Raw genomic sequence first — 27,699 nt, 5'->3', positions numbered from 1 at the left:
CATCTTAAAACTACAGTAATACGTTTTTTCTTTTCAACTGATTATATGAAATTGAACCATATAGAGTCATATAGAAATATTTATATATGGATCAGAACCATGGACAGAGTCACATAGCAATACTATAGGATTCAGCACCATGGACAGAGTCACATAGCAATACTATAGGATTCAGCACCATGGACAGAGTCACATAGCAATACTATAGGATTCAGCACCATGGACAGAGTCACATAGCAATACTATAGGATTCAGCACCATGGACAGAGGCTCTGACTCCTATTTAAAATCCTAAAATATTCCACTTTGAGTGTTTCATGGTGTTTTGTAGCATATAGTTATCAACTCATAATGTATTTATAGGTGCAGATTTTTACAAATCATTTAACAACAACACAGACAAATAACCGCAGCAGCTGCAAGTTTATACATTTGCAATTTCATTCGCTATTCTTTTAATAAGGTAGTGTGCTTTTTTGTCCTAGAAGGAAAGGTGCTCTGTAGCGCTTGTGGTTGTAAATTCTTACAATAATCGTGGCTTAGTGTGTTTAATGGCTCCTATAATATTTCCTGTGAGACTTCCAGGCTGTTAGAACTGGGAGAATGTAGCCTGCATTAATTTTTATAGTATTTCTATGATATTTATGTGTTGACTCGAGCTTTTTCCTGCAGCATGGGTGACTGATCACTGTGACAGTTATTCAGAATCTTGCTGTACTGTTGATTTTATCTTTTATTTTTCAAATAGCAGTCACCTCAGGTCACTGTATTTTGGGCAATGAAACACAAAATGAAATTCATTTTTAAACAACACCAAGATAAAAAAAAACCCCACAGACATCAGTGCTGCTCTTGTCTACCTCAGTTGCCAGTGGCAAGATAGGCTCAGTGGTGGAAAGTAACGTTCTGTAAAATTTTGAGGTACTTGACTTGAGTTTTTTTTTCCATTTTCTTTACATTAAGTTACATTTATGTAGCAGGCACTTTTATTTAAAGCAACTTACAACTACTAAAAACCTTTTATTTTGCTACTTCACTATTATTTGATAACTTTAGTTACTTTGCAGATTGAGATAGTTAATACAAAATATATTCAACAAATAAATTATGATGTAAAATTATATATTAAGAAAAGAGAATATATTATTGATCCCTGGAGGAGAAATTCACAAGGAATGCATCCGTAATCCTAATCTAATAACATAATATACATTTATCTGAAATGGGCCATTCTACATATGGACTACTTTTACTTTTGGCACTTTAAGTATATTTTGATGCTAGTACTAAGTACTTTTACTCAAGTAAAATTTTGAATGCATGACTTGTACTTGAAATGGAAATAAACAAGTAAAGTACCTAAAAACTGTCAAGTAAGTACAGCACTTGACTTTGGCAGAGAACACTGTACTGTTCATGATAAAAACACTTCTCTGATATGGATTAATAATAATTAATGTAATTAATTGCGTTGTTGCTCTAGAAGTGTCTTGTAAGATACGGGTTAGGGAATAATTTGGTATACGGCACTTAAAGCATTCAACAATTCTAGTTTTCTGTATTCAATATCAGTAATTGCACAATAATCTCAATGTGTCCCTGTCCAAAAACTTTCCTGTGACATTTGTACACTGGATGAATCCTCCGTCAGCTCTATTATTCCCATTTGAACCCTGGCTGGTTTGGTCACATTCAGTGTGGATCAGAAAGCTTTGGGCTGCAGAGTGTGTGACTCTCCCGAAATGAAGTTATGTGATTCATCGGACCACTGGTCCAGACTCCCGCTGCAGTTTCCTCTCAGGTTGGGTGCTGATGTAGCATCAGGTTGAACTGACCTGCATTTTAACCGGACTAAAATCACTCCTGCAGTCTGTGTGCATCTGAACCTGCGAGGCTGCAAACCTCAGCCTCTGCATTAAAAATCACATTGGTTTTCTCTATGTTTATTGACTCAGTGAGCCCTTCTGTCAGAGCAGATGGACTGCTTCCAGCGTGTATAACTGATGAATAACTCATACAGGCTACTCTTCTAATAATATTCTTATAATATCCCCCTATTATAGTGGGAGTAGTTTTGAGTGGGTGAATATGGGTAGTACATTGTACTTTTTAAACAAGCCTAAGGGTTAAAAATGTCTCATGTTACCACTGCTTTGTTTATTAATATGAGTTTGTGTGATATTTGTATTGTTTTAGTGGTCACTTTAATGCAGTGTTTTAACAAGCAGTGGTGGAAACTCAAGTACGTACGTTTATAAGCAGCCTACTGTAGACTACTTATAAGTCTGAGGTTCTGAGTATTTCAATTTCATGCTAACTCCACTACATTTCATGGATACAGGTGTTTTTACTCCACTACATAATTATATAATTATATATGTATTTGACAACTTTAGTAACTAGTTTAAGGATTAAGATTTTACACGTCATGAGTTCATTGAATATAAACTATGAAATGTTCATTGTTATGAAATAATCCACCCCACAAAAGTATTTAACAGTAAAATGAGGCGTCCAGACAGCCCAGATGTCTAAACACGCATCTGGACTTTTGATAGTTTACTTAAGTAATATTTTCAATACTTACTAGTGGGAGTATTTTCAATGCATGGTAGCCTATTGGTATTGTATGTAAAGGATCTGAATACTTCTCACATCATTGCAAAGAAGTTGTTGTTTAATTAAATTCAACATAGTCTATTATACTCAAGGAATTTGTTGTTTTGCTATCTATTCATTTCATGGTGAATTGAGTCCGTGACATTATTTGTTCCTTTAGTTATGGTATGAATGTCAGAACTCTTATTTTGAAGGTGTAACATTAGTGTTAATACTGAGTATATCTTCTAAACCACGTAAAACGTTGTATTTTGCGTTGATTTAGTATCTCATTGACAAAAGCACAAGATTTGTCAGTATTTTGTTTGTTATTGTGTTTAATATAGAGGGAAATTATAATGTCTTTTCACAGTTTTACCAAGTTTTATCAAGTTTAAAAGTGAGTTAAAGGAGCAGTTAACTTATACTGAACAAAATTATAAAGGCAACACTTGTTTTTGCCCCCATTCATCATGGGCTGAACTCAAAGATCTAAGATTTTCTCTATGTACACAAAAGGCCTGTTTCTCTCATATATTGTTTACAAATCTGTCAAAATCTGTGTTAGTGAGCACTTCTCCTTTGCCAAGTTAATCCATCCACCTCACAGGTGTGGCATATCAAGATGCTGATCAGACAGCATGGGTATTGCACAGGTGTGCCTCAGGCTGGCCACAATAAAAGGCCTTAGGCTGGCCACAATAAAAGGCCACTCCAAAATGGATTATTGCGGCAAAAGAGAAGTGCTCACTAACACAGAACAATATTTGAGAGAAATAGTCCTTTTGTGGGGGCAAAAACAAAAGTGTTGCGTTTAAAATATTATTCAGTATAATTTGCCACAGTAATGTAACTTACTGTTATAACATTACAGTTTACAAATTAAGTTGATTAAAGCTGCATTTCGTTTCATTTATTTGTGATTGTAGTCTATTTCATGGTGAGTAAAATATGTAGACCTGTAGCAAACAATCAGAGCATGTCATTTAAGTTGAACAGTTGTATGTCATGATTGGAGTATAAATACTATTTCATTATCTGTCTTTGGTTATAATGGAAATTCTTGGAGTTTGTGGTCTAATATTACTGAAATATTATTAAGTTTAATGTGAATGAAATAATGCACAAGATATGTAATGAGGGAAGACCCAGGACTAGGTGGAAATCCTCTGGCCTGGGAATGACTCAGGATCCAGATATGTGTAGATTAAGTCTTCAGATAGTGAGGACAACCAATTACTGTGACTTAAGTCTACTCACTAACGATTATTAGATCGCCTAATCGTCTCACTACCTGATCTATGAAACATTAGAAAAATGGCCTCCACATTTTACTATAACCCAAGTTGATGTCATTAAATGTATATTAATGTATGTATGTAATGTATGTATAGTAAATGTAAATTAAACGTATTGTTTTGCCCAACCAAAGATGTTAAATTTACTATAGTGGTCAATGAAAACTAGTAAGCTATAACCAGAGAATTTGCTTTAAAAAACTATTATTCTTTTATCAGAAAATGTGCTGATTGGTTTTCTTTGAAATTGTTGCAGCTGCAGAAGGTTTAGCATTTAGATTGGTGGTAAGAGGAAATCAGGGTAGAAGCGAAGAGTTCAGTGTTTTTGGGCTGTTTTTCCTCAACCGTAGGAGATTAGAGGACAAAGGGTCATGACAGCTTCTGCACAAAAAGACAGTAAAAGGTAATTTTATCATTTGAATTTAGCAGCTGAAAACACCAGAGCTGTACAGTAATATAAAAAAAAAAACAACCTCACCACAGAGAAGAGGTTCAACGAGTTTAAGTGTTCAGATGATTTCCCTGTGACCCTAAAAACCATTATGCTGAGAGGCTTTTAACAGCAATTACTGCAAATCAGAGTGTCTTTATTTTTAGTGACAGTGGTAAACTCACCCTGTGATGTGAGCTACAATGTATTGTGCTCGGAGAAGCAACCTGGAGCAACCATTTTGTTTTTTTTAAAGGTACCCTGTAGTGTTTTATACCACCAGTAGCGCCATGGAGAGATGCACTTCTGCTGATCATTTTCCATAATCAACTGAAACATAGCAACGTGCTAACAAAAGCAAGGAGGAAAGAAAAAGGCTGCTAGCAATATATAATATATAAATACATATGTAAACAATAAAGGGTTTCAGTTATTCAAAAGGTAAAGGTCTTGGGGTTTGGCGGTGCCACCTTCCATCGCCAGTGGCTGACAGACATCACAGTGTTGAGTCGGTGCAACAAAAAAGTCAGTCTTAGTTTTTGACATACTGCCCTGTGAAAGTAGCTTTTAATTACCACGGACATTATTATTATTGGCCTATTATTATTTATATATTTACCTGCTTTGCACCTCCCTCTGACTTTTCTTCTCCCCACACTCACGCTCGCCCCGCCTCTCTTACTCTCTCTGCTTCCCTTACTTTCTCCATCAGCAATATAAACTCGCCCAAAAGACACAGAAGTCATCTTTTTTCCGTATTTTTCCACCTGAGCAGCAGGTGCAACCGCCCTCCAGCTTATTAATGACGCAGCCTATCAAACAACCGAAACCAACATCTGCACTCTGTATGTTCGCTGCTGCTTTACCTGCTCTGTGCTTGTATCCACCGTCTCCGCAACTTGTGACGTAATACCAGGTTTTTCACTGAGTGAAACACATGCCTTTATAAGACGCCCGTGCTACCCCGCTGGTACAATTAAGTAAAATCTTTTTTTAGCCCCTTTTCCTCAACAAAATTAATATCTTAATCGAAAAAAATGTTTTGCTAATTTGTTCGTGATTCAAATGAATTAAATCAAACAGTTGTTGAACATTTGTTATATTGTTATTGAGGAAAATTATTAACATTATTGTTTTATTGCCTAGCCGTACTTTGGACAATGCCAGGTTAGCTGTTTCCCACTGTTTGAGTTTTTTCCCCCAAGATGTTTTCCTTTAAAATGTTGAAAATGTTTTATAGGGAAGAAATTTCAATCATCACGTTTATTAGACCTCAAGGATCCACACAATGGGTTTTTTGGTGAGAAACACTGAATGTAAACAGAAACTGTCCTTTCAAGGAAACTCCACAGGGCACCTTTAAGTTATCATGATGGTGAAACCCAGAAAACAAACCAATAACTGCTTCACATGCCTCCCTTTGCCTTTTAAGCCTGAACTCATGAACATCCGGTACTTATTTGTGAAACATTGATGTTCCATCTAATTTGATTTATGAAAATCAGCGACATGTGACGACCAAGATTATTTCATTCACTGTAGAAAATGAAACCGTGACCTAAATCTTGGGGTCACCAGCGCTCGTAGAGCATAATGTGGAAATTGAGTTTTTTTTGTTCACAAATGTCTGTAACAACATGTTGGCCCATCTGCTGTTTTTGTCTGCTTTGTAAACTAACTGGTAGAGACAAGCGAAAAGTAGTCGTTCTTAGTAAAAATCCTGCTTGCAAACTCGAGCTGGATTCCATCAGCTTTCTAAAATATACAGCAGCTGAAGATTGTAGACTCACAGTGCTGTGTGACTAATCAGATAATCAGGCAACACTTTATCAAACAGCCATTTCAATGCTGAAGAATTAAGTTGATCAATGCAGTGATGCAGTTTGTAGTCCTAAAACTGATGAGCGGTTCTGTGTGCAGGATTTTGAATTTAATACAGAACATACATCTGCTGTTGCATTTAATTTCGTTTCATTTAACTTTCAATGTCCTTTCTTCCTCTGTGCTTGGAGAAAATAATGCCAACTGTGTGTGTTTGTTAAACAGGAGGCCTTTTCCCCACCGGCTCCCATGAATACGAGGTTTTTCGTTTTGCCCTGGCGCAACACCAGGAGGTCCCCAAACTGGTGCCACAAGTGGACATGGTGGACACAGGGAGCAGCTTCGCCATGACCTACGCCTGTAAGTTCAGAAGTTTGATCATCAGAAGTGGGGTTTTAAAAAATGTTTTTAAATGTGGAGGCTCTAGGATGCCTCTGATTACTATGGCTGCCCCTAAAAATAACTGTAAAAATGTTCTTAGTCAAGTTCAAGCAATTAGTCGACCAGTCGTTGCACGTTTGAGATGTTAATTTTTTCATGTAAATTTCTATTTTGTGGGTGTCAGGAAATTGTTTAAGTTTCAGGGCTGACAAAAGATTTAACATTACATTACAGAGAAATACAAAACCATAATAATATGTTTTTTACATGAAGCACAGGGTCAGCTGCCTGTTAATGACAAGTTGTAACGATTGTGAAACAACCAACAAGGAGAAAAAATGTTTTGTTAATATATTTCAACATGTTATAACATCGCACAAAGTTTCAAAACACGGGTCTAAATAACTTCCAACTTCACAGAACAAATACCCACGGTCTTATCAACACAATTTTTGTGTCAGAGTATCTGATTTATTAATTGATTTTGGGATGTAATGACATAAATAAATACAATTAAACTGCTTCTGAAATAAATTTCCTACCCCAGCTTTAACTTATACACCAATGATACATAAGTGGTGTGTTTCTATGAGTGACTATGCTCTATGTTTTCTGCCAACGCTTCAAAATTACTCAGTGCAGCTTTGATCTGGCAACTGAGATTTATCAGATTATTTTCTGCATAAAACAATTTCTTGTAAGAGAGAAAGGAAATTGTGCGTAATGGAATTTCACGAATATTAAACAGAAACAAGCAAAGTGTTTGTGCAGGGAGTGTTTTTAATTTTTTTTTAAGGTGCGTCTGCACAAATTTGACCACTGGATTGTTGTTGCAATCCGTGTTTATTTGCCACAAACAAGCTAGCTCGATAATTATGGGGATTTGCTGCTTTTCTCTATTGTATGAGATATTGAGCTAAATATTTGGGTTTTGGACTGTTGCTCAGATGAAACAAGCGATTTTGTAAGACGTTGGGCTTTGGGGAATTCAGAAAATGTGGATGTTTCCGTGACAAATTAAGAAAATATTATTATTTTTGTTGCCCCAGTGGCTAGTGAATGCATCATTTGGATTTAGTGGTAATATGTAAACAGGAATAGTCCCATTGAGTCTCTTTTACAAGGGAGTCCTGTAGAAAAACACAATTCCGTCACATTTACACTAGATGTGTTTAGACTCCCTGCTGCCTGCCTGTCTGTTCTGCAGGTTTGTAAAGGCTGTATCACCATCATAGGTCAGTCCATCATTCTTCCATCATCCAGACTTCATTCAGCAGACTTGGGATTTAAGTAGAATGAAACTAAATGGAAGTGGGCTTTAAAAGAGCAGACGCCAGCAGTAAGTGGACATAGACCAGAGGGACCAGAGGGAGCTCAGCGCTAAATGGACTCTGGCTCCAGGGAACGTTCAGCACAGTAGGTTTAGAGAACAATGTGCTGACCTTGTTTTTGTTCTGTCAAAAAAGCTGAATTTTCCAGCCAGCCTTATTACACCTGAATTTAAATCTGCTTACAGCTATGTTATAGTTTGTAATAAACATTTTCTAATTGTTTACATATTGCTTGTAAATTCTAGATAAAATCCTGAGGGGAACATAAACGTCTGTACCAAGTGCTGCACTACAGTCACTCAGATTCACTTGTTTCACGGAGTAAGAAACAAGCTCAGCACATCGTGGTATAACTCCTCCTCACTCTCTGATGGATTAGGAAAAACATCCCTGGACTTACATACTGATGCATATGGTTACCAAATGATCTTGCAGAAATATACACATGGCTTACAGAGATTGCTGCTTTGACAGTTTACAATCAGCACAAGTTAGTGCATAGTACATTAGCTTTTGAGTTATGCTAGAATCACATTTGTGCTGTCATCACAAATCCTGTGGTTGGTTTGCTTTAGTTGGTTTGGTTGTTTTGATTAGAAGCTTTCACACCAAACTAAATAAAGTGAACCAAACAGGCTGAAACAGAAAGCAGGGTTTGTTTTAACTGACCCAACGTTAAAGTGTTTAGGTGTGAAAGCAACTTTAGAAAGAAGTTGAGCTCCAACGATTATTTTCATCATCACTGAATCTGTGGCTCGTTTTATAGATTAATCAGTTTAATCACTTATTCTATAAATTGTCTGGAAATAGTAAAACAAGTTCATCACAATTGTTCACATACTCTAATTCATTTATTTTATGTTCATTTAACAGGGACAATGCACACTAATATTACATAAAAAAATGTTTAGTGTGCCAGCAATGGCTTTGCTCTGCTCACCAGCAGCCCCAAATCCAAAGATATTTAATTTACTTGCATGTAAGACTCAGAAATTTACTTAAGTACCAAAGGTTAAAGTGCACATTATGCAGAATGACTCAGTTCCAAAAAATCTGTGTTATATTACTGGATTAGTTGCAGCTGGTAAAGGTGAAGCTCAATTGAATGACTTTGTCACTGTTGTGTAGCTTGTGACCTTCCCCCCTAGGGATGATCATTAAAGTCTTATCTCATCTTAATCCAGAATAATACATCATAATTTATATGATGATTATAGTTTATATTATTAATCTCAATCTGTAAAGTAACGGCTGACTGAAGTTATGAAATGAATGCCGTGGGAAAACAAAGTGCAATATTGTTATTTCTGAAATGTAGTTGTTGCAGAAAATGCAAATACTCAGGTAAAGAACAGGTGCTTGAGTGAATGTGCTCAGTCACTTTCCACCACTCATCAGGACCCCAGTTGTAGTAACCCAGAATGAAACACAAGGCGTGTCCTGATTCTGCTCGGTGCTGCGGGTTATTTTTCTAAACCAGACGTGAACAGAGTCTGAATGAGGGAGCTGCTGCACCTGAGCTGATCCCACCTGCCCTCTGGATACTACTGACAAAGACTTCTCTCTCTGTCTCTTTCTATATTTCTATCTGTCTCTCTTGTTTGCCCTTTTTGTTCCGTCTCTTCCTGTCTTCTCCTGTGACGCCACTTGTCTTCATTTCTCTCTCTCCTTTTCATTTACATATAAACAATCAAGGTTGGAATTTATTTTTTATTATCATCTACGTCTAATCCAAGTGAACTCCAGGCTTGTATTGGTACTCTAGGCAGCAAGCTGTCAAAGAGGATATCTCACACATAATCGTTAAAACTTTTTTTTAAATTTTATTTCCAACAACTCAGAGAAAGGTCAAAGAAACTTGTGATTTTTTTTAAATTTTAATAAAAGTTTATTAGGAAATGGTTCGTACTATATTACATGGGTGGTATAGTCAGTATCACTTAAAATTAACATTTAATAGCTGACTAATGGCCTAAATTAGTAACTACACAGCTTCCAGGCTGAAAGGAAGAACTGCCTGTCCGTCACTGACTCGATATCTGCCTGTCTAAAAACAACTTCTCAGTATTATTGTTTATCTGAAGACTCCCCACTTTGTTGGCGTTTCTGAACTGCAGAAAATAGCCCATTGTCGGGGCGTCTTGGTGACCTTGTGGTTAAGACGCGTACCATAGTCCAGTGTCATAGGGTCATAGGGTCTCATCAAACACATCAAAATGAAACAGGCATGCAGAGAGCATGTTAAACAGACAACACAGTTTTTTTCTTCGGTTCTTGAAGAAGCAAAACATCTTGAACCACGTCCAGTTGCAGACAGCGTTTTAAGTGTTTCCATTTGTTGTTTGGCTACGGACTAAAGCTGACGCAGTTTGTTAGTAGAAATAGTTGTTAATGATGATGATATCACAGTCAGGTTTCCATCAAGTGTAGCACATCTACCCCAGAGAATAAAATGTGAACGTGTGTTTCCACCCGCTACTGTTACATGAATATTATTAAAATAGTAATTGATGGAGAGCCAGCCATTAGAAATTATGGACAGTGGGGCAAAACTTTACAAGTCAGGCCCCTCATCAACATCATCATTAGCCTTACAGTGACACAGATGGAGTCCCAAAGTGTCACAGTTTGTCGTGGTGAGGCAGGTAGGTGGACCCAAATGCCAAACAAGTCGTGCAGAGCAGGTATAATTCAAAAGTTTAATTAAACAAACAAAAGGCGAGCGCGCTTACAAGCAGTGGCTGAGTCCCAAGAAGAATCCACAAGGGCAAGGGAAAACACAAAATACAGGCCGACAGAATTACAGACAAATAGCCAAAACAGACAGAGCTTCTTCACACCAAAAAAACACTGCAATGACCCGACAAAGACTAGACGGAAACACCGGGTATATGTACACATGGACTAACGAGCAGGGCGGGAGCAACACGGGTGGCAGACATGAGGCTAACGAGGCAGGCGGAGACACAGCAGGGAAAACAGAGACTAGCAGGCAGGCAGATACTGAGGGGGGGAAAAGACAAAACACAAGTTACTCCACACTAAACATCAGAGTAATATAAATAAACTAATAGGAGCGGACAAATCACGAATAAACTAACACCAACAAGGAACACAGACAGAAGCTAAGGTAAAACAGAACTCAGATAGACATGGGCAAAACACAGAAGTACACAGACCAGGAGTGAACACTAAAGCTAAACACCAGCTGACAGATAATAACCAGACAAACAATAACATCAGGTAGAGGACGCACACTAAAGGGAACAAGCAAACTAAAACTAAGTCTGAACTAACAGCAAAGCAAAAGGGTTTCTAACTAATAAGACGGGGTGGCTAAACAACAGAACAACACAGACCACGGAGGCTGGATACAAGACCATATACTATATAACAGATACCTAACTGATAAATGAATAAACTCAGAACTAAACGGAACAGATGACAGGACTGACATGCAGGTACAAAACCAAACCCTCAGAATCAAAACACAAAAACCCAGCACTCGGGACGGGATCGTGACACTAAGAACCATTTCCAAATTCAGTGTTGCAGACTCATCCAGGCCATGCTCGCATATCGCATATGCATTCAATTTCTCAATCTTCCTTTATACAGTCTATGTACTCAATATGATTATAAAGCACAAAAGGTCAAGTCAGTTTTATTTTAAAAAAATAAATAAATTCAAATTAGACTGTGACGGTTATCAGCTTCAATCCTGAGGGCTAAATTAATCAACGTATTGGTTAGATTTTGTGCAGAACTGAAATAGAGCATATGGCTGTCAGCTTTGTTATGTTCAGCTTATTGCATCGTAACCATCTTTGCAGCTGTATCCTATGACTTGTGATGTGCTGCTGACTGATGTTTACTGTAGGTCAATTTTCTTGAGGTTGTACAACCTGTGGCTGTTAATAATCTTTATTAATATAAAGGGAAACATACACGTACAACTGTCAGACATACATGGAGCTTCTTAACACTCAGAAACAGAAATTTGGCCATTGGCCTGATTTTATTTCCCTCTGTGTGTTTTGGCTTCTCTTTTCTGGGCCCCTGACAAGCTGCAGTGTTCGCTCAAAGCGACTGGCTTTACATTAGCGGGTCCGGCACATCTGAACGGCCAAATCTTTAGGCGGTACAATTTTCACAAACAGCGTTATCATTAAAACACAATATGTTTTAATGATAACAATACATTTATTTATCATGTAAATACATCTAAATTGTTTAGGTAGCGATGTAAGGGCCCGTGTCCACCAAAGCGTTTTTTGCCAGCTGAAAACGCCGCCTGCTGTTCTGTGTGTTTTCTTCCAGATGCTGTGGTTGCTATGATACATAATTTCCGTGGAGGCGATGAAAGTATGTAGGCCTGCTTGCTCTGGCCCTTGCTCTGCATGAAGAGAAGACTGAAACATGAGAGTACGCGGGTTTCATGAGTTTTTGCGGCGAGGAAATGCCTCTGCGAGGAGGCACATCGTTTCGTTCAAGATCAGATGTGCTCGGTGTGGTGTTTGTCCCGCCCCTCCTGCACTGTGATTGGACGGCTGGGTAAAAAGTGACAGTGATGAGCGCAGCGTTTTTCCCAAAGTTGAACATTTTTCAACTCAAAAACGCTCAGCGCCCAGCGCAGAAAAGACGCTCAGCGCCTCGTCACGCTGCTGCCATTTTTACCAGCTCAGAAAAACGTTGCGCTCCCATTGCAATGAATTGAAAATAGACGCTGGCGTCAGAAAAAAAACGCTTTGGTGGACACGGGCCCTAAGACAGTAAGTAAAGTGTTGTACTTGATCCCGTTTAAGGGTCAACCATAGAACTTTTCATGGGCCCCTCCTGGGCCTTGGGCTGGGGTCATCTGTACCCTTTGACCCCCCCCCCTGACAGCGGGCCTGGGTGGAGTTAGTAGAGCTAATTCTCCAATCGGTGCCATTAAACAACAGGATGACGTCATTAGAAGAGCCCGTGTCAAAGCTCAAACGATGGAAACACAAGTGGAAAACATGATGGAAATACGATATCTCTTTTAGCTTCATGTATTAATGTAAAGAAGGTTACAGTCTCCTCATCGCTCTGGAAACTTCATCTATTCACTAACATGCATTTTGTGGCAATATTGTGATTATTTTACCCAAATTTCCGGTTTTAAATTATGTGTTTATTTTCTCTCGATCCACCTCTCTCTCCTTTTCTTTCTCTTACTATGATACTCCACCTCTCCCGCTCTGTGTCTGTTGTTTTCTCCCCGGTCTGTTGTTGTGTGAAATGTAAAGCAGACTGAGCTCTGCCTCCTGTGAGACAGACTCTGCAGTCGGAGCAGCATGGCTGCATCTGAGGTAGAAAAACAAATATTTCTCTGAGAGCAGAGCCTCACTCCTCAGAGCTGCTGCATCTGACACTTCAGACTGAGCTCAGAGTTACTTTTGTCGGGAATTAGTCTCAATGATGACGAGATTCAGGACTGACAGATGGTCTGATATAATAATACAATGACATTTTCACCACTTCATGTAGCGCAAAAGAACTGTGGACTGTGTTCTCCTGGTAAACTGGGAAACAATTTATTTAGAAAAAAACATCAACAGCAAAAGAGCATTAGTCATATCCAAAGTACACTTTCATAGAAGGTCATGAGGGATATAAAAACAAGAGAATATTCAAGATAAAGATGAAATGTATGTAATGTTTTTACACTTTATTAAAGGGGAAATTGAAATTTAAAAGTAGATTTTGAAAATGGAGGGACTCGTACTGGTTTTGTGGAATGACCCATTTCCCAAAATGTCGAACTATTGCAGTGGTTGGCAATAGACGGGGGCCAGAACTGGCCCGCCAGCAATAACATCTGGACTGCGGCCAGATTGCTTTAATAGCAGAAAAATAAAAAAATTTGATAGTGGCTTGTGCTGAAATAGATCTCAGTCATGCCATTAAGTTACTCACATAATCACTTCCTCTTAAGAAATTGTGCCTCCAAAATAAAAGCGCGACAGCTTTTTGTGCAGCAATACTTTATGACAAGTTTATTGAAAGCTTTTTACTTTGAAGAGTTCTGAACGACATTCAAAAGAGACTCTGGCCTGCTTGGCACACCCAGCAGTAAACGTGTGATTGGATTCCCCTGAATTTCCTCAGGGAAATGAAAATAAGCGTCCGTAGGTTTATGGATACCCGCGACCCTGTACGCAGGCTAAGCGGTTGACGATGGATGGATGTAGGTTTATGGATGTGGACCAAACGCCGGGACACGCACACACACTGCAGCACATGCTTTATTGTGAGCATGTGCTGCAGTGTCCTAACCGGGAGTCTCTCACAGTACTGACTAAGCTGAACATGCTCACAAATAGCCTATACAAAGATTTGAAATAATTTGACTGTTCTATATAACGGCTTGAAAAAACTTTGGCCCGATGCCAGACTTATTTGCAGACCGCTGAACTATTGGTTCAATCCTTGGCTGTTTTAGATCAGAGACCATTGACACTGTTGAGGTTGCTCAGATTCTAGCTAAATTACAATAGAAGTGTACAGCAATGCATGTTAAATGGTATGTTGTGGCATGCTGACATTTGTTTTGTTCAATATCTTTATGAAACTCAGATTCTCCTCAAGCTCCAACATTTGGAGCCAAAGCCAGGACAACGCAGTGTGTCACAGTGATCTTATCAGACATTTTGTCGCCCACAGGAAACGTCTGCTGCTCACAATTGTCTTTTCTTTTATCTCATGTGAAATAAATCATATTCCTTAACATTACTGAATCGTATCGGATTCTCCTGAACCACCCCTCAGGAGAAATGAAGAGCATCAGCAAAGATCAATCTAAGACAAATTATCCAAGGGTATGAAGAAGAAAGAAAATGATGTTTGTCAGTTACTGGGAGATGCAGGGTTTATATCAGTGCTCAGCCTGAGCTGATGGGAAGTGCCAGTCAGTCATGATCCAATTTAGAGATCCATTTTCTGTGTTTGTGAATTGATCACATTGGCCGGTTCATTGTTGTATTCAGATTTAGGTGTTAAAGGACCAATCAGTCACATTTTTGAATTGGGTGGTTGCCATTTAGATTACGTTTTTTTCCGGAACTGCTTTATGGTCTATTTTAAAATAAATGGGACCATAATTTTCTAAATGTATGAATGAGTGTTGAAGAAGACTTGAAACTAGCGACTGAGAGCGTAAATTTATTAGGAAAGTGTTTACTGAGGTAATAAATCAGCTGAGAAGTAGGGTCATTTTCCCATTATTTCTAATGGAGCCGGACTTCTTTTTGCAACCAGAAGAGTCGCCCCCTGCTGGCCGTTCAATAGAATGCAGGTTTCAGGGACTTCCGCGTTTGCATCAGATCGCTGACCGGAAGCTTCCCGCTAGGTGGGCACGCAGAGACATTTTAAGTGGCACGTGAGAAAGAAAACTCAAACATATGCCGCTCCGTTGTTTATTATTACAGAAAGTTAGTGAAAAAACAGACGATCAACCACCTTGATGAATTAATTTCGACATCATTATTAGGGTTGTCAAAATAATAGAAATATAGAAAAAAACAGTGTCTTATATTTTAACACAGGATTAATCGTAGTATGATACGCGACCGGGCTGGCCGACTACGAGCGGCCCCTCCCAACTTGGACTGATCCTCGTTTTTGCTGAAATCTGACTGGCTCAATGGCGTCGACCAAAGGAGTTTGCTTTTCATCCGGTTTGTGTGACACAAAGTGCAGAAGAGAAGGTAAATGTGGTGAAGAATGTGAATTTAGAAGAAAAAATGTTGGCACAAGAAGCATCTGTAACTATTTTAGCCTTCTGACTGACTGTACTCACGACATGTTGGGAGTTTACACTGTGACTTAAGTTTTAACCACGCTTGACCTGCTCTTACTTATTCAAACTGAGGAGGCAGGTGTCGCCCTAAAGTTTCTTGAAGGTCTTCAATAGCACAAAAACGCTGTTAGTATTTTTTATTAAAAATGTTGGCATTGTTAATGCATATGAACAGTGAAAAAAGGTTATGGATGTTGGAAATAAAGATGTTTAGCTAAGTAAGTTTGTTTATTATCATTGATGCACTCATCTACCAAAATCTATTTGGATTAGAATATTTTAAATGTTTATCACGGCAAATATAAATATGTGTGTTTCATTTCAATTAATTCTATAAATTAATTACAAAACTACAAACAAGTTAATTATTCAGATACATTTTTTTAATTGCTTGACAGCCCTATTTATTATACGTCTATTATTATTAATAACAAGGTCAAACTTTAATTAAAACTGACTATTTGTGCATAAATTAAAAATAAATGACGTGCGTTAAACACTTCTGGCACACTGGATGTCACAGAATAGGTTGCCGACCACTGGGCTAGTGTGTTTTAGCTTTATTTAGTTTTATTTTTGTGGATGTCTCGTGGAACTCCAACATTTCAGTCACAGATCGACTCGCACCATAAATAAAATGGGCTATGGGAACAATGTTGAACAAACTCACTGAATGGTAGGACATCTTCTTAGTAACCTATAAGCCTTGAGATTAGGGGTGGTGATGGAACAGTGGATAAGACACATGCAAGACCCTGAGCAAGACACTTAACCCCTAATTGCTCCAGAGGCGTGCAAAATTGGGGATTAGCTATTGTAGAGATTTTTAGTTATTGTAGAGATTTTTACATCAATATAGAGTTTATTATTTCATTTGAAGTCTTGTGTGAGTCCTTTCACTTTAAACATGGCGTTTGTTTAAACTCTGCAATTCCCACAAATTCCCAGTTCCCCAACAACAGTGTCTGACTGCTGCTTTATTGGACGCAGATTACATCATTCACAGTCAACATGAGCAAGAGGAAAAGAGATATTTGCTAAAAAGGAGCTTTAAACTTGATGAGAATGATAAGAATTAGGAATTAGAGATGATAACACAGCCTGTATTTTATGATAGTGTCTTGGGTTCTGGTTCAGCATTGTGTGGGTCTGGTTTGAGCGGTCATGATTGTCTGCTGTTGTGGGTCTGACTTGCTGGCAGTGTTGCTCTAGAATACTTGGTGACCTCTGACTACAAAAGTTGCCGTGTGGTATGGGGCACCCATCAACTGGTGTAATGAATTTGATTTATCACTGCAGACATTAGTTAAATAAGCAAGGATATTGAAAGCTTTGTAAGCTTTTAGTTCACGCGCCTGGGCTGTACTGGGTTTCCGTTTTTGACCCCCCCCCCCCGGTTGTCACTGTATAATTCGCACCCTGTACAGAAGTACAGAAATGCAAAACTATCTTTGTCTTTTAGAAACAGTTAGAAACTTAACAGTCGTAGTTCCTGCGAGATATCCGTGGTACAACCTCTGTGACGAATACATTGCTTTTCCTTCACCTGCTTCACAATAAAGAGCACCCTGTGACAACATAGCGGGATGACTACAAAATTTGTAATGTTCACTGCAGAAATAATGCAGACAATAAAATGGAATTAGAAATAAGACACGTTATATAACTTTAAGAAACTTTTATATTAATAATTTATTGAATGAAATAGACGTCTGTGTGTGAAAAGTATAAATTAAACATTTCTTCTGGGTCGTGGATTTGATGTAATTTTTCAGTACATGCACACAGTAGTACACAGAAAACAGTATAGACAGTAGGGTGCATCTGTGCAGGGGGATGGTGGGAGAGCAGCCGAGCACCACGAGGGAGTTCTGCACACACAGATCATATGAATGAAATGAGCTGTGAGCTTCATAGAAAAACCTGCAGCTGCATCTCTGCTGCTTCAACGCTGTGAGTCTGTGCAACAACATGGCAACATCTGCTCTTACTGTACAGAGAAAACTGTTCAGTAGGCATTTAAACCTCAGCCAATACAATGCAATGATTCAGTGGTATTTACAATCCAATGAGAACAGTCAGTGATGTAAGAGGCGTATTTACATTTCATTTCACAATAATCTCCACAGAACTGGAGATGAAGTCACCAGTTTAACCACCAAAAAAAAAGGAAGCACAGTTTTCATCCTTATTCAGTGTATTGTTTGCTCTTGATGGTGTACAGTACAACATTTTGACTGCTAAAATTTAGAGAAATTAGAGTTATTGGAAATTAGTATTAATATTAAAATATCAGGGCGGAACAGTCGCCTCACAGCAAGAAGGTCGCGGGTTCAAACCCCGGTTGTCCCGGCCTTTCTGTGTGGAGTTTGCATGTTCTCCCCGTGTCTGTGCTCCGGCTTCCTCCGACGTCCAAAGACATGCGGACTAGGTTGATTGGTGACCCTAAATTGTCCTGGTTGTTTGTCTATGTGTGGCCCTGCGATGGACTGGCGGCCTGTCCAGGGTGTGCCCCGCCTTTCACCCAGTGTCAGCTGGGATTGGCTCCAGCCCCCCCTGTGACCCTGTATGCAGGATAAGCGGTTGACGATGGATTAAAAGATCAATTTCAGTCTATCACAGATTCGGCATTGAGCCTGAAAAGGAATAGAACTGCTCCATTGCTTCATATGTCAAACTAATAAACAGTGAGGAATAGAAATGACTTCTTTCCTGACCTGACCTGCTTCTATCCATCTGTGTTTGCTGTCAATCTCACCTGTTGCCTATGCCCTAGCTGGCTCTTCCACAGCCTTTGTGTTGGCAGCTCTCTTACATCTTTTGCTTCATTAGCTACAGCTATGCCTCCAGGTCAGCGAGTGGGACTATGAAATCATTGCTCTGGATTCTCTTGGTATGTGCTAACTACTGAAATGTGCTACTAGGGGTGCACATGCACATGGACATGGGTTAGGGTTGTCGATACGTGCTATGGTAGGCAAAGCAGCATAAAACACCAAGCACTGTGATTTAGAGCTCAGGAAACTAACGACCTGCGATGGCAGACAATCAAACCCGGGTCAAATGCTTGGAAGGCAGCTATGTTCACCACTAGGGATGGGGATCGAGACCCTGTTCTAAAAGGATCTCTCTGTCAGCTCCTGCACACATGCGTACACAGGGGCAGCAGAGCGAGACGCCGCGCCGTCGCGGTGGAGACGGTGAAGTTAAGTTCACTCCAAACTACTTGAGTTGTCGACAGCTACGCTCGTTACTGTAAGTACATGCAATAAAACCTTGTCAAGTGAAAAGACAATACTTTATCAACACAGCTGTGTGTAAAGTAAATCATCTCTGCCCTCAGTCTGTCATCCTGTTTGTTTTATTCAAGCTAAAGAGAAAGCTGATTATCTGCAGCACAGCCTGGTTTGTAGTCTTAAAACTCAGCTGCTGGCTCAGACTAGGTAACGTTACCTGCAAGCAGTGAATACCAGCAGAGAGGAGGAGGAAGAAGAGGTAAAAATTATTGTTGCTGCTCTAGAAACAACATTTAGCTGTATTTAAAATATTAAATTCTAATTCTGTAATTAATTTAAAAACAACCAGGCAGCTAAATGCACCCTTCAGTACATGTTTATTTATCACAAGTCATATGTCATCTCAATATATAAAAACATTATTGCACACTGAATATTTTTCTCACACCGTGCAGGCCTACTGCATGGTCTTACCAAATAACCTTCACCAAATAATAGTATCGATAAAGAATTGGATCATTAAACATTCTCAATAAGGGTATCGATATCAATAAAAATTAACGGTCCCTGTCCTTATTCCCCACTATACCACCATTGCTGTGGGCTGCAAGGCGCAGCTCTACAGTGGAAGGGGATTTAAATGGTGAAAAATGTACAGAAATCAATACGCGCCTGCCAATGCTGGTCAGGCGCTCCTTCAGCCACAGACTCATCCAGCCCTGAGCCTCAAAGCACTTTGGAGGCTCATTTGTGCCGTCAGCCATCAGGCTCCACGACACCACAGCACCAAACTGAGAGACTATTCCTGATTTCATTTAATTTCAGACATCTATCTGGTTGTAAATAATTATTATTGATTGAATACTGTATATAGTTTGTTGATACTTCTATAATACTGCATCTGTTCTTTTATATTCCTTTGTGCTGCTATGTCGACGGATATTTCCCTCGACGGAGGATTAATAAAGTTATATCTTATCTTCTTATTGTGGTGGGCCACCACAAATTATTGAATGTATAGGAAACATCCAAATATATTTTTTCAATCTTTTAAATATTTAAATAATTCATTTGATCCTCTCCTTCCCTATTTTCCTTCAAATATACAGTCTGCAGTGAGTTTCTCTGTCTACCTTATCTCCCCCTTGCATCAACCGACACAACCCTAATGCTTAATGCAAATGATCTTAAAAAACCAATAAAATCGTTCATCGTAATTATTATGGGGCAATATATCTTCCAACAAAAATAGTTACAACGGACTAATATTCACATAGCAGTAGTGTATGGTCGACCGATTTGACAAAGCAAAACAAAAACATCTTTTGTTTCTGTTATCAGCATCTGTCAGGGAACAACTCGCATCATTTTCTGTTGGAACAAAATGTAAAAAGGTGCGTTCGGTTCTCAGATACAAAAGAGTGCACAGTCAACGTCAGCGCTCGAGAGACTTTCTGCTCTTGTTCTGGCGATTTGTGCCGTGCAGTCATCTTTGTTATATAGAATGACACACGCACATAATGCAGAGCCAGCTGCCTGTCTCAGCCGTCACCGTCAGACAGTCGCTGACTAACCTGAGATGAGTCTCACACCTGTCAGACTGTTTCTGTTGTTATTGGAGGACTGAACCTTCTTCTGTCTCTCTTTTTTTAATTTCTCATCTCTTCATTTCCTCATATTTCCGAACTGTTCCACTTTGCTTAGGTCTTCACATTTGTTCACAAGATTATTCTCATTTGCATATATTTCATGCTTTTGATATTGCCTTTTCTTTAACTCAGTGTTTTCTCCCGCTAATATTTTGCAGACCCTGCATTCATGCTGTTTATTTTTCTCTTCTTTATTTATGCTTATTAAGTGCCACTGCTGTTGTTTATTATCTTACGTTTTCAGTTTGTATTTTTCTCTGCCTCTATGAGACCATAGTGTTTTGGGAGCTGAGACACATCACTTATTAAGAGTCTGTCTTCACCAGATAAAGAACAGCATTAGTGATTTGTTTAAATTGCTTTAAACAGCCTATGTTTGTTTACCTGACAAGCACCATCATGTGGTTCTACAGATGATTACTATCCTCTCGGGTGGTAAAAATAAAGACAACTTAGGGTGGTTGGGTATGCATACAAAGCATGCACCTTTGACACAGGACACTGCTGTTTGCATCCCATGTTGTTTTAACCGTAAAGGCGATATTTATTTAGCCTAGGTTTGTGTCTGATATACAGAATTAAGGTAAAATTAAGATGAAAGATGCACAGGTATTCTTCACCGAGAAGCAGAAATGGAGGCTGTTGAGCTGTGTCAGGATGAGGAGGAGGATGAAGCTGTGTTGTGCTATCTTAGTGTTTGTCACTGGCTATGTACATTATCTTGTATACTTTAGCTACCACAGTGCTTAGGTAGGTTACCGAAGTTGAAAATGCAAATATTTGAAATCTACAAAGTTGATTTCTCGCCCCAAAGATTTTACTGATAAAATAGCATTTGAAAATTGTGAAAATAAAACAAGAGTGGTGCTAGAACTGAAGAAGTAAGTAATACAGCCTGGAAACGATCATGTAATATCATCCCTGCTGAGTCCTGATTTAGTCACCTCAATGATAAATTATTAAATTTTAATTTAGTTAGAAACTCCTGGACTTTAAAAGCTCCTGTGTTTCAGCAGGTTTTCTGCTCATGTTCAAAACTTTCTGCGCATTTAAAATCTCTCCCATAGATTTGTGTTCTCTGACATGTCCAAAAAAAAGGCAGAATATCAAAAGACTAACATCATCATTTGATGAGAAGTCCACCTGCCCTTTACCCTGCTTTACCCTGACGCAGTTTGGGACTGCATGCTGCATATGAAACTAATGTGAACTAATATGAAAGTAAATGAAGCACTTTTGATTAGACAGAAATCTCACTGCAATTCCACACGTTAACTTCAGTAGCTCATAAAGTGCAGCTCACAGTCCCAAACAGAGCAGGCTGCGCTTCAGTTTTTAGATGTTTATGATGCAAGACTCTACCAGCTACGTTACCACTCGTCAAAGCTGGCTGGACTCACAGCGCGAGCAGGTTACGCCGGCTGGGCGGAGTTGATTCGCTCCGTGAGTCTTATGAGTTATAAATTTGTATTTCACTGCAGGAGAAAATGAATGTGTGGCTTTACAGCGTGTGAAAAATGTCATTTGCTTTTTACCTGACGAGATCTCGAACACAGCCTCAGAGATACAAGGACAGAGGTCACGACCTTTAGAGTAATGTAGACCATCAGAGGAGAGGGGGAAGCAGAGAGAGAAGTCTGGATGCTAATGAATGTGTTGCTGTAACAATAAACACATCCTGTTATCAAGGAAACCAAATGGAGTCAGACACTTGGGCAATATGACACCATGTGGCATTCACGCCAGCAAATCAGACTGAATTGAATGGAGGTGGACTGAATAGAAGAGAAATGAATTGAATCGGGAGAGGCAGAAAGAGAGACAAGGCGGTCGAGCGAGCATCTCAGTCTAATAGAGCATGTAACAGGGTTTTGAATGGAGCTCTAACCTGAGTGTGACCCCGTGTTAACACAGACAGAGGCTCCGCTGATGGCTTCATGAACTCACACCCTACTGCACATTAAAAAGCCAGGATGGGACCATTTCATGAAAAAATATAGCTTTTTCTTCAGTCTGAAGAAATGGGTTTGGGCTCAGCAGCAGAAAATCCATCCGTCAGCAGAGACGAATAAAATGAAGGAAAAGTCCTCAGAGCACAGAAAATGAAAGTCCCTTTTTTTTTGTTCAGGTAATTTTTTGGGCTGTTAAATCACTCACAGGTTCACCTACAGGATTGTAGAATTAAAAAAGGTTGTCTAGAAGCAGAAGTCCTTGCTGGAGTTTACAGCTGCAAACTCAAAATGTGAAGTTTCTCCGTTGCTGTAAATCAGATATAGTTGTTTTTCCTTATCTGACAAAACTACTAAAAGTTGTTGATTGAAGTTCAGCAGTCAATTACGTCACAGTTACATGGCACTACATCGACTGGCGTTTGAAATGCTAACCGAGTCCGGAGCAGTCAAACAGACAACCTGTAAACTTGAAAGGATGTGGGGACTCGCTGATTGAGTGCCGGCTCGCTTCGGTTTAAATTGTTTGTGCTCCATAAATTAATGTTACACATAACTAATGTCCTCCTAGAAAAGTAAAAACAAAAAATTTAAACTGTAATACAGACGTGCTTTTTGCATCTTATCAAATATTAACAATTAATGTATTATTGATAACATGTTCAACTATTGGTTAATGAAAATGCATGAAATTTAAGTTTCAGTTCAAGATTCAGACATTTGCTGTGGTTCACCAGGGTAGTTGTGCAGTGCAGGATAAAGATTGATCATGATCTGATACTGAAGCGTGGAACAAACCGGACAGTTCCACAACTTTAATTCAGATAGGCTTTGTTTTTTTTGTTTTTACTAAAAATCATTTGTTATTTGAATAATTCAGATACATGAATATACTATTTTGTGTAATTTGTGGGCTTATAGACATAACATAGATATTTGTATGAGGGGTATGAATGGCAGTATAAAATAATTCCATGCAGAAAATTTGGCAGACTGAGCAATTTCTAAAATGTCTGCTTATTCTGTGAAATATATCAACACAACCGATTGGCATTTACTTCAGGAGTTCATGTTCCCCTCAGAATGAATTTTAAATAACTTTGGTGATCTTCTGGCTTTTCATTTAGCACCATCAAGTTATTATTAGAAGTTGTCCAACACTTGGATTTATGACCAAAACCTGCAAAACCAGTGACATTCCCATCGGCCTCAACTGCAAATCTTAGCATGCTAACACACTAAACTAAGTGTGAACCAGAGCTTGAAGTGGGCCGGTCCACACCGGCACGTGGTTCCGGCACCTCGACATTTTACTCTTTGGCGTACCGGGACTTCTCCCAAACTGCCGGTCCTCTCCTCTGCCCTCTCCAGATCAGATTCTCTGGGTGCTACGTGTTCCCGTTCTCGCCTGCCTGCTAAACTCTGTCAGCAGACGAGGGAGAAGCTCGGTGCCTTTCTGGCAGCCGTGTGCAGAATGTAGCTCATCAATGTCACTTTTTGTGAACCGACCAATTACAGCCTGGATGAGGCTGGGCATTAAAAACAGTTCGACCGCCATAGGTGTCGTGTCAGAATCAGAATTTCTTCATTACTTTTTGAAAGCATTTGTTAATAATATTATGAAATAAATATTAGAAATGTTAAATAAATGAAAATGACAAAGGTTTATTTGCACATTAAGAAAACATGCAGTCCAAAAAAAAGGAACTTAAGCTAAAGAAAAACAACCTGCTGATTGCTGCATTGTATTCCATTATATTTTCCCTTCATATAAATAAAGACATTTCCACCATAAATTGGTGCAGAAAATGTCTAAGAATGCAGTAATTTAAGAGTTTAACCCCCAACTGACACATTTCACCATCAAATATTTCTTCAAAACAAGAGAAGATCATCTCGCCTTAGTCTCATGACCCAAGTGTATGGTCACACACCTAATCTAAGCCCTAAAGTCGCCAGCACTTTTCAACACAGTGTGACACCCTTGTTGACAGCAATCATCCACATGTGAACGGAGAGTACTGACACCTACTTTTCCACTTCAAGCCCTGGCGTGAACATAGAAAACATAATTTCTTCTCAACATCAGCAGCGCACCATTGTTATTGTGAGCATGTTGGCATCCTGGTGAGTACAGCCTCACAGTGCTTTAAAAACACTGCCGCGAGATTAGGCAAAAGGTGGTTCCAACTTGGTGCAGTCAGAGATAAGCAACTCCAGCCGCCTTGCTCCCTCAAGGTTGTACTATCAAGAGACAACGTGACGTTTTGCAGCGCCGTCAAAGTCGGACAAGTCCAGCATGTTAAGTCAGTGCTGCGCAGCGCCGCATGAAGTCAAACGCACCTATAAACTGATACAAAGAGTAACTTTGCAGTGGACACACAAAAAATACAAATAACTTGACATTGTGTAAAACTGTCCTTAAATATGTAAATCAACGCTCACATGCCAAATGGTGGCATTCCTAAATAGTCTTGCGTCTTGTGCTTAGACCAACGAGAGTACAAGGTTAAGAAACCCTCCTCTGTATCGTCAGTCCTTTTAAGTTTGTTCTCTATCTGCCGAGCAGCAGTTCCATGAGAGCCAGCTAACTAACATTTTAACTCACCGCCCTCCCACAGGTTCAGATGAAGACGGGAGGAGGAGGAGGAGGAGGAGGAAGAGGGAGGGAGATGGAGGGGAAATTAAGTGGTGTTTCTCCTCTGTTTTGCTGCCAGGACTTCCCTTATCAGGAGCCTACAGATTGAGAAGACAGAAGGATAGGACACGATTTCCCCGCTCCCCGTAGTTTTTGTTATTTATTGTTTATTGGTGTACAAAATAAAAAATAAAGAATGCATTGTGTTGGAGACATTTAGGCAGGAAACCCGATGGAAAGAGAAGAGAGAGAGAAAAGGAGAGAGAAAGCTGATTCGGTTTGCTGGTGACATTTTGCCCTTGAGGACTCACTTGCAGTTACACGCTCAGCTGAATGCCTGAAATGTGAAATGAGGATAGTGTTGCAGCGCTGCATGTAACGCCTGGAAAGATCTTCAACAACACAATTTGGCAAATAATGACAAAATGAAAGAGCCGGTGTTCAGATACAAGGGCTCGAAGCAGAGAGAAGGGGATTATCTTTAATTAATCGTCTTAAAGCTAAATTTCATGTCAGACAAAACAGAAGCAACATCAGATGCCAGAGTTACAGTCAGGAGAGATGGCGTTTACTCAGAGAGAACATTTAAGGAAACAAAAGAAAATAGATTTTATTTTTCGAGTCAACATTTTTGTTTTTTCCAAGTCAACTGAGAAACAATTTGGGAAAATATGTGTTTAAAACGCATGAAACAAATGGCAGATGTTGGATTTCAGCAGCTGCGAAGTTGAATCTTGAGTCCTGTGAGTTTGTCTAGCTGTAAGGTCAGAGGTCAGCCCTGGAGCTGGTAAGATTTCAGGGTCTTGCTCAAAGACACTTCAGCAGGTCAGATACAGACCTTAAGCTTAAGTTATCTACTTCCTTTGGAAAGACTAGAAGAACCGCACAATTAAGTAATTTTATCCCCATTCAAGTTATCAGAGGCGGAAGTCTCTGGTGCACATGCATTCATCCGGGTAATTTCTTTACAGCCGTAAGTGGCTTTTTTGGCTCTATGTGCAGGAAGTTTGACTTTATGTGTCATTTATGTTCCAAGAACAATTTACAGGAGAATAGAAATACACAAACACCAATATTGGTAAATGTAAACATAGAACTGTCATGTCCATACAAGTTGGGAAAAAAAGGAATATATTACCTAGTGGTAAAAAACTATGATAGGCCACAGACTACCTCAGTTAAAACTTATGTATGCTTAGATGTTTATGCAGATAAAAATGTGTGACAAAGAGCAGTTTAATTATTTTTTTCTGGGCTGTGAAAAGCTCGGCTCCGCACTCTAGTTGGTCATGTGACACACTGATGAAATCTTCAAAAAGCTGTGAAACCTTTCACTTTGGAAGCAAATATCTCCTAAACAAAACATTTTTAGCAAACACCAGGAACAGCTGGACATATGCTCTAGGAGTAAGGTCTTAATAAAGTTTAGTAGGTTGGAGAAAACTGAAAATTGAGTTTCTACTCCCATAGGAACCCATTCATTGTAAAATGCATGAAAATATTAATATAAAATCAATCACTGCAGTTATCAGCAATAAAAATAATAACGCACATCTCTTGAAGAAGATGTACAATTTTAAGTTGAAATGGAGTTTGTAGAACAAACGCTACAGGAGGTGATAGATGCCAAATGATATATAAAAAATGAAAAAGTGTGACAGCAACAGCTCTAATAAAACATTGACCAGCAACATACAATGTCTAAGTGTTTCTGTAAATCTTTCTTATTGATAATTGTAAGGTATAAAGTAGAAATACAGCGTTCACGTTACAAAGAATGTGTTTGTTTGCTCACTGCAGTGTTTTCTGGATGATGTTATGTTGCTGCAAATGTTGAGTTTCACTTTTTTGCTGGACAGCCCTGCGTTTTTTAATGGCGCCCCCTGAGTTGGCACCCCCGCTGTGTTGATGCACTGGCTCCATTGAAATGAGGGCTATCCAACGAAGGTTAAAGTCAAGGGCAACTGGACTTGGTTGAAGATACTGGAAGATGTTTCGTCCCTCATCCAAAGGACTTCTTTAGTTCTGACTGACTGGCAGGGAAACTCAGCTATTTAACCTCAGTGGGGTCGTTGGCCCGGGTCATCGATACCGCTGGTTCGTTAATGTTCCTTGTTGCTGTGACGACAGTCGTTACAGTCGTTAGGACGTTTGTTGAGTTTCCTGGGAAGTGATGAAAGAACAGCATTGTAAGTGGGGGATAAGTGGTGGCGTAGACCCCCTCCTCTGTTCAATGACGGCTTCTCCACCCTGGTGTAGATGCTTCCTTGACACCTCTTTCAAACCATCCATCTTCTCTGTCTAAAATGTGCACCTGGTGGTCCTCAAACGAGTGTCCTCTGTCCTTCAGATGTAAGTAGACTGCAGAGTCTTGACCTGAGGAGTTGGCCCTTCTGTGTTGAGCCATGCGTTTGTGTAGTGGTTGTTTAGTCTCCCCAATATACAGGTCTGTGCATTCCTCACTGCATTGGACCGCATACACTAGATTGCTTTTCTTGTGTTTGGGTGTGCGGTCTTTGGGGTGGACCAGCATCTGTCTTAGT

At 39.3% G+C, this 27,699-nt stretch overlaps 1 protein-coding gene across 1 annotated transcript in view; it reads left to right on the top strand.

The window, feature by feature from the left end:
* The window catches only part of LOC123962924 (glutamate receptor 1-like), a 91,008-nt gene that overhangs the window by 1,635 nt on the left and 61,674 nt on the right, over positions 1 to 27,699 (top strand). The window contains exon 2 of the mRNA XM_046039427.1: positions 6,373 to 6,507. Coding sequence (XP_045895383.1) covers positions 6,373 to 6,507 — 135 coding nt within the window. The remainder of the gene's footprint in view (positions 1 to 6,372; positions 6,508 to 27,699) is intronic.

The sequence above is a fragment of the Micropterus dolomieu genome, linkage group LG23 (assembly GCF_021292245.1).
Source record: "Micropterus dolomieu isolate WLL.071019.BEF.003 ecotype Adirondacks linkage group LG23, ASM2129224v1, whole genome shotgun sequence".
Classification (NCBI taxonomy): Eukaryota; Metazoa; Chordata; class Actinopteri; order Centrarchiformes; family Centrarchidae; genus Micropterus; species Micropterus dolomieu.
This window is presented reverse-complemented; position numbering and strand designations above follow the sequence as displayed.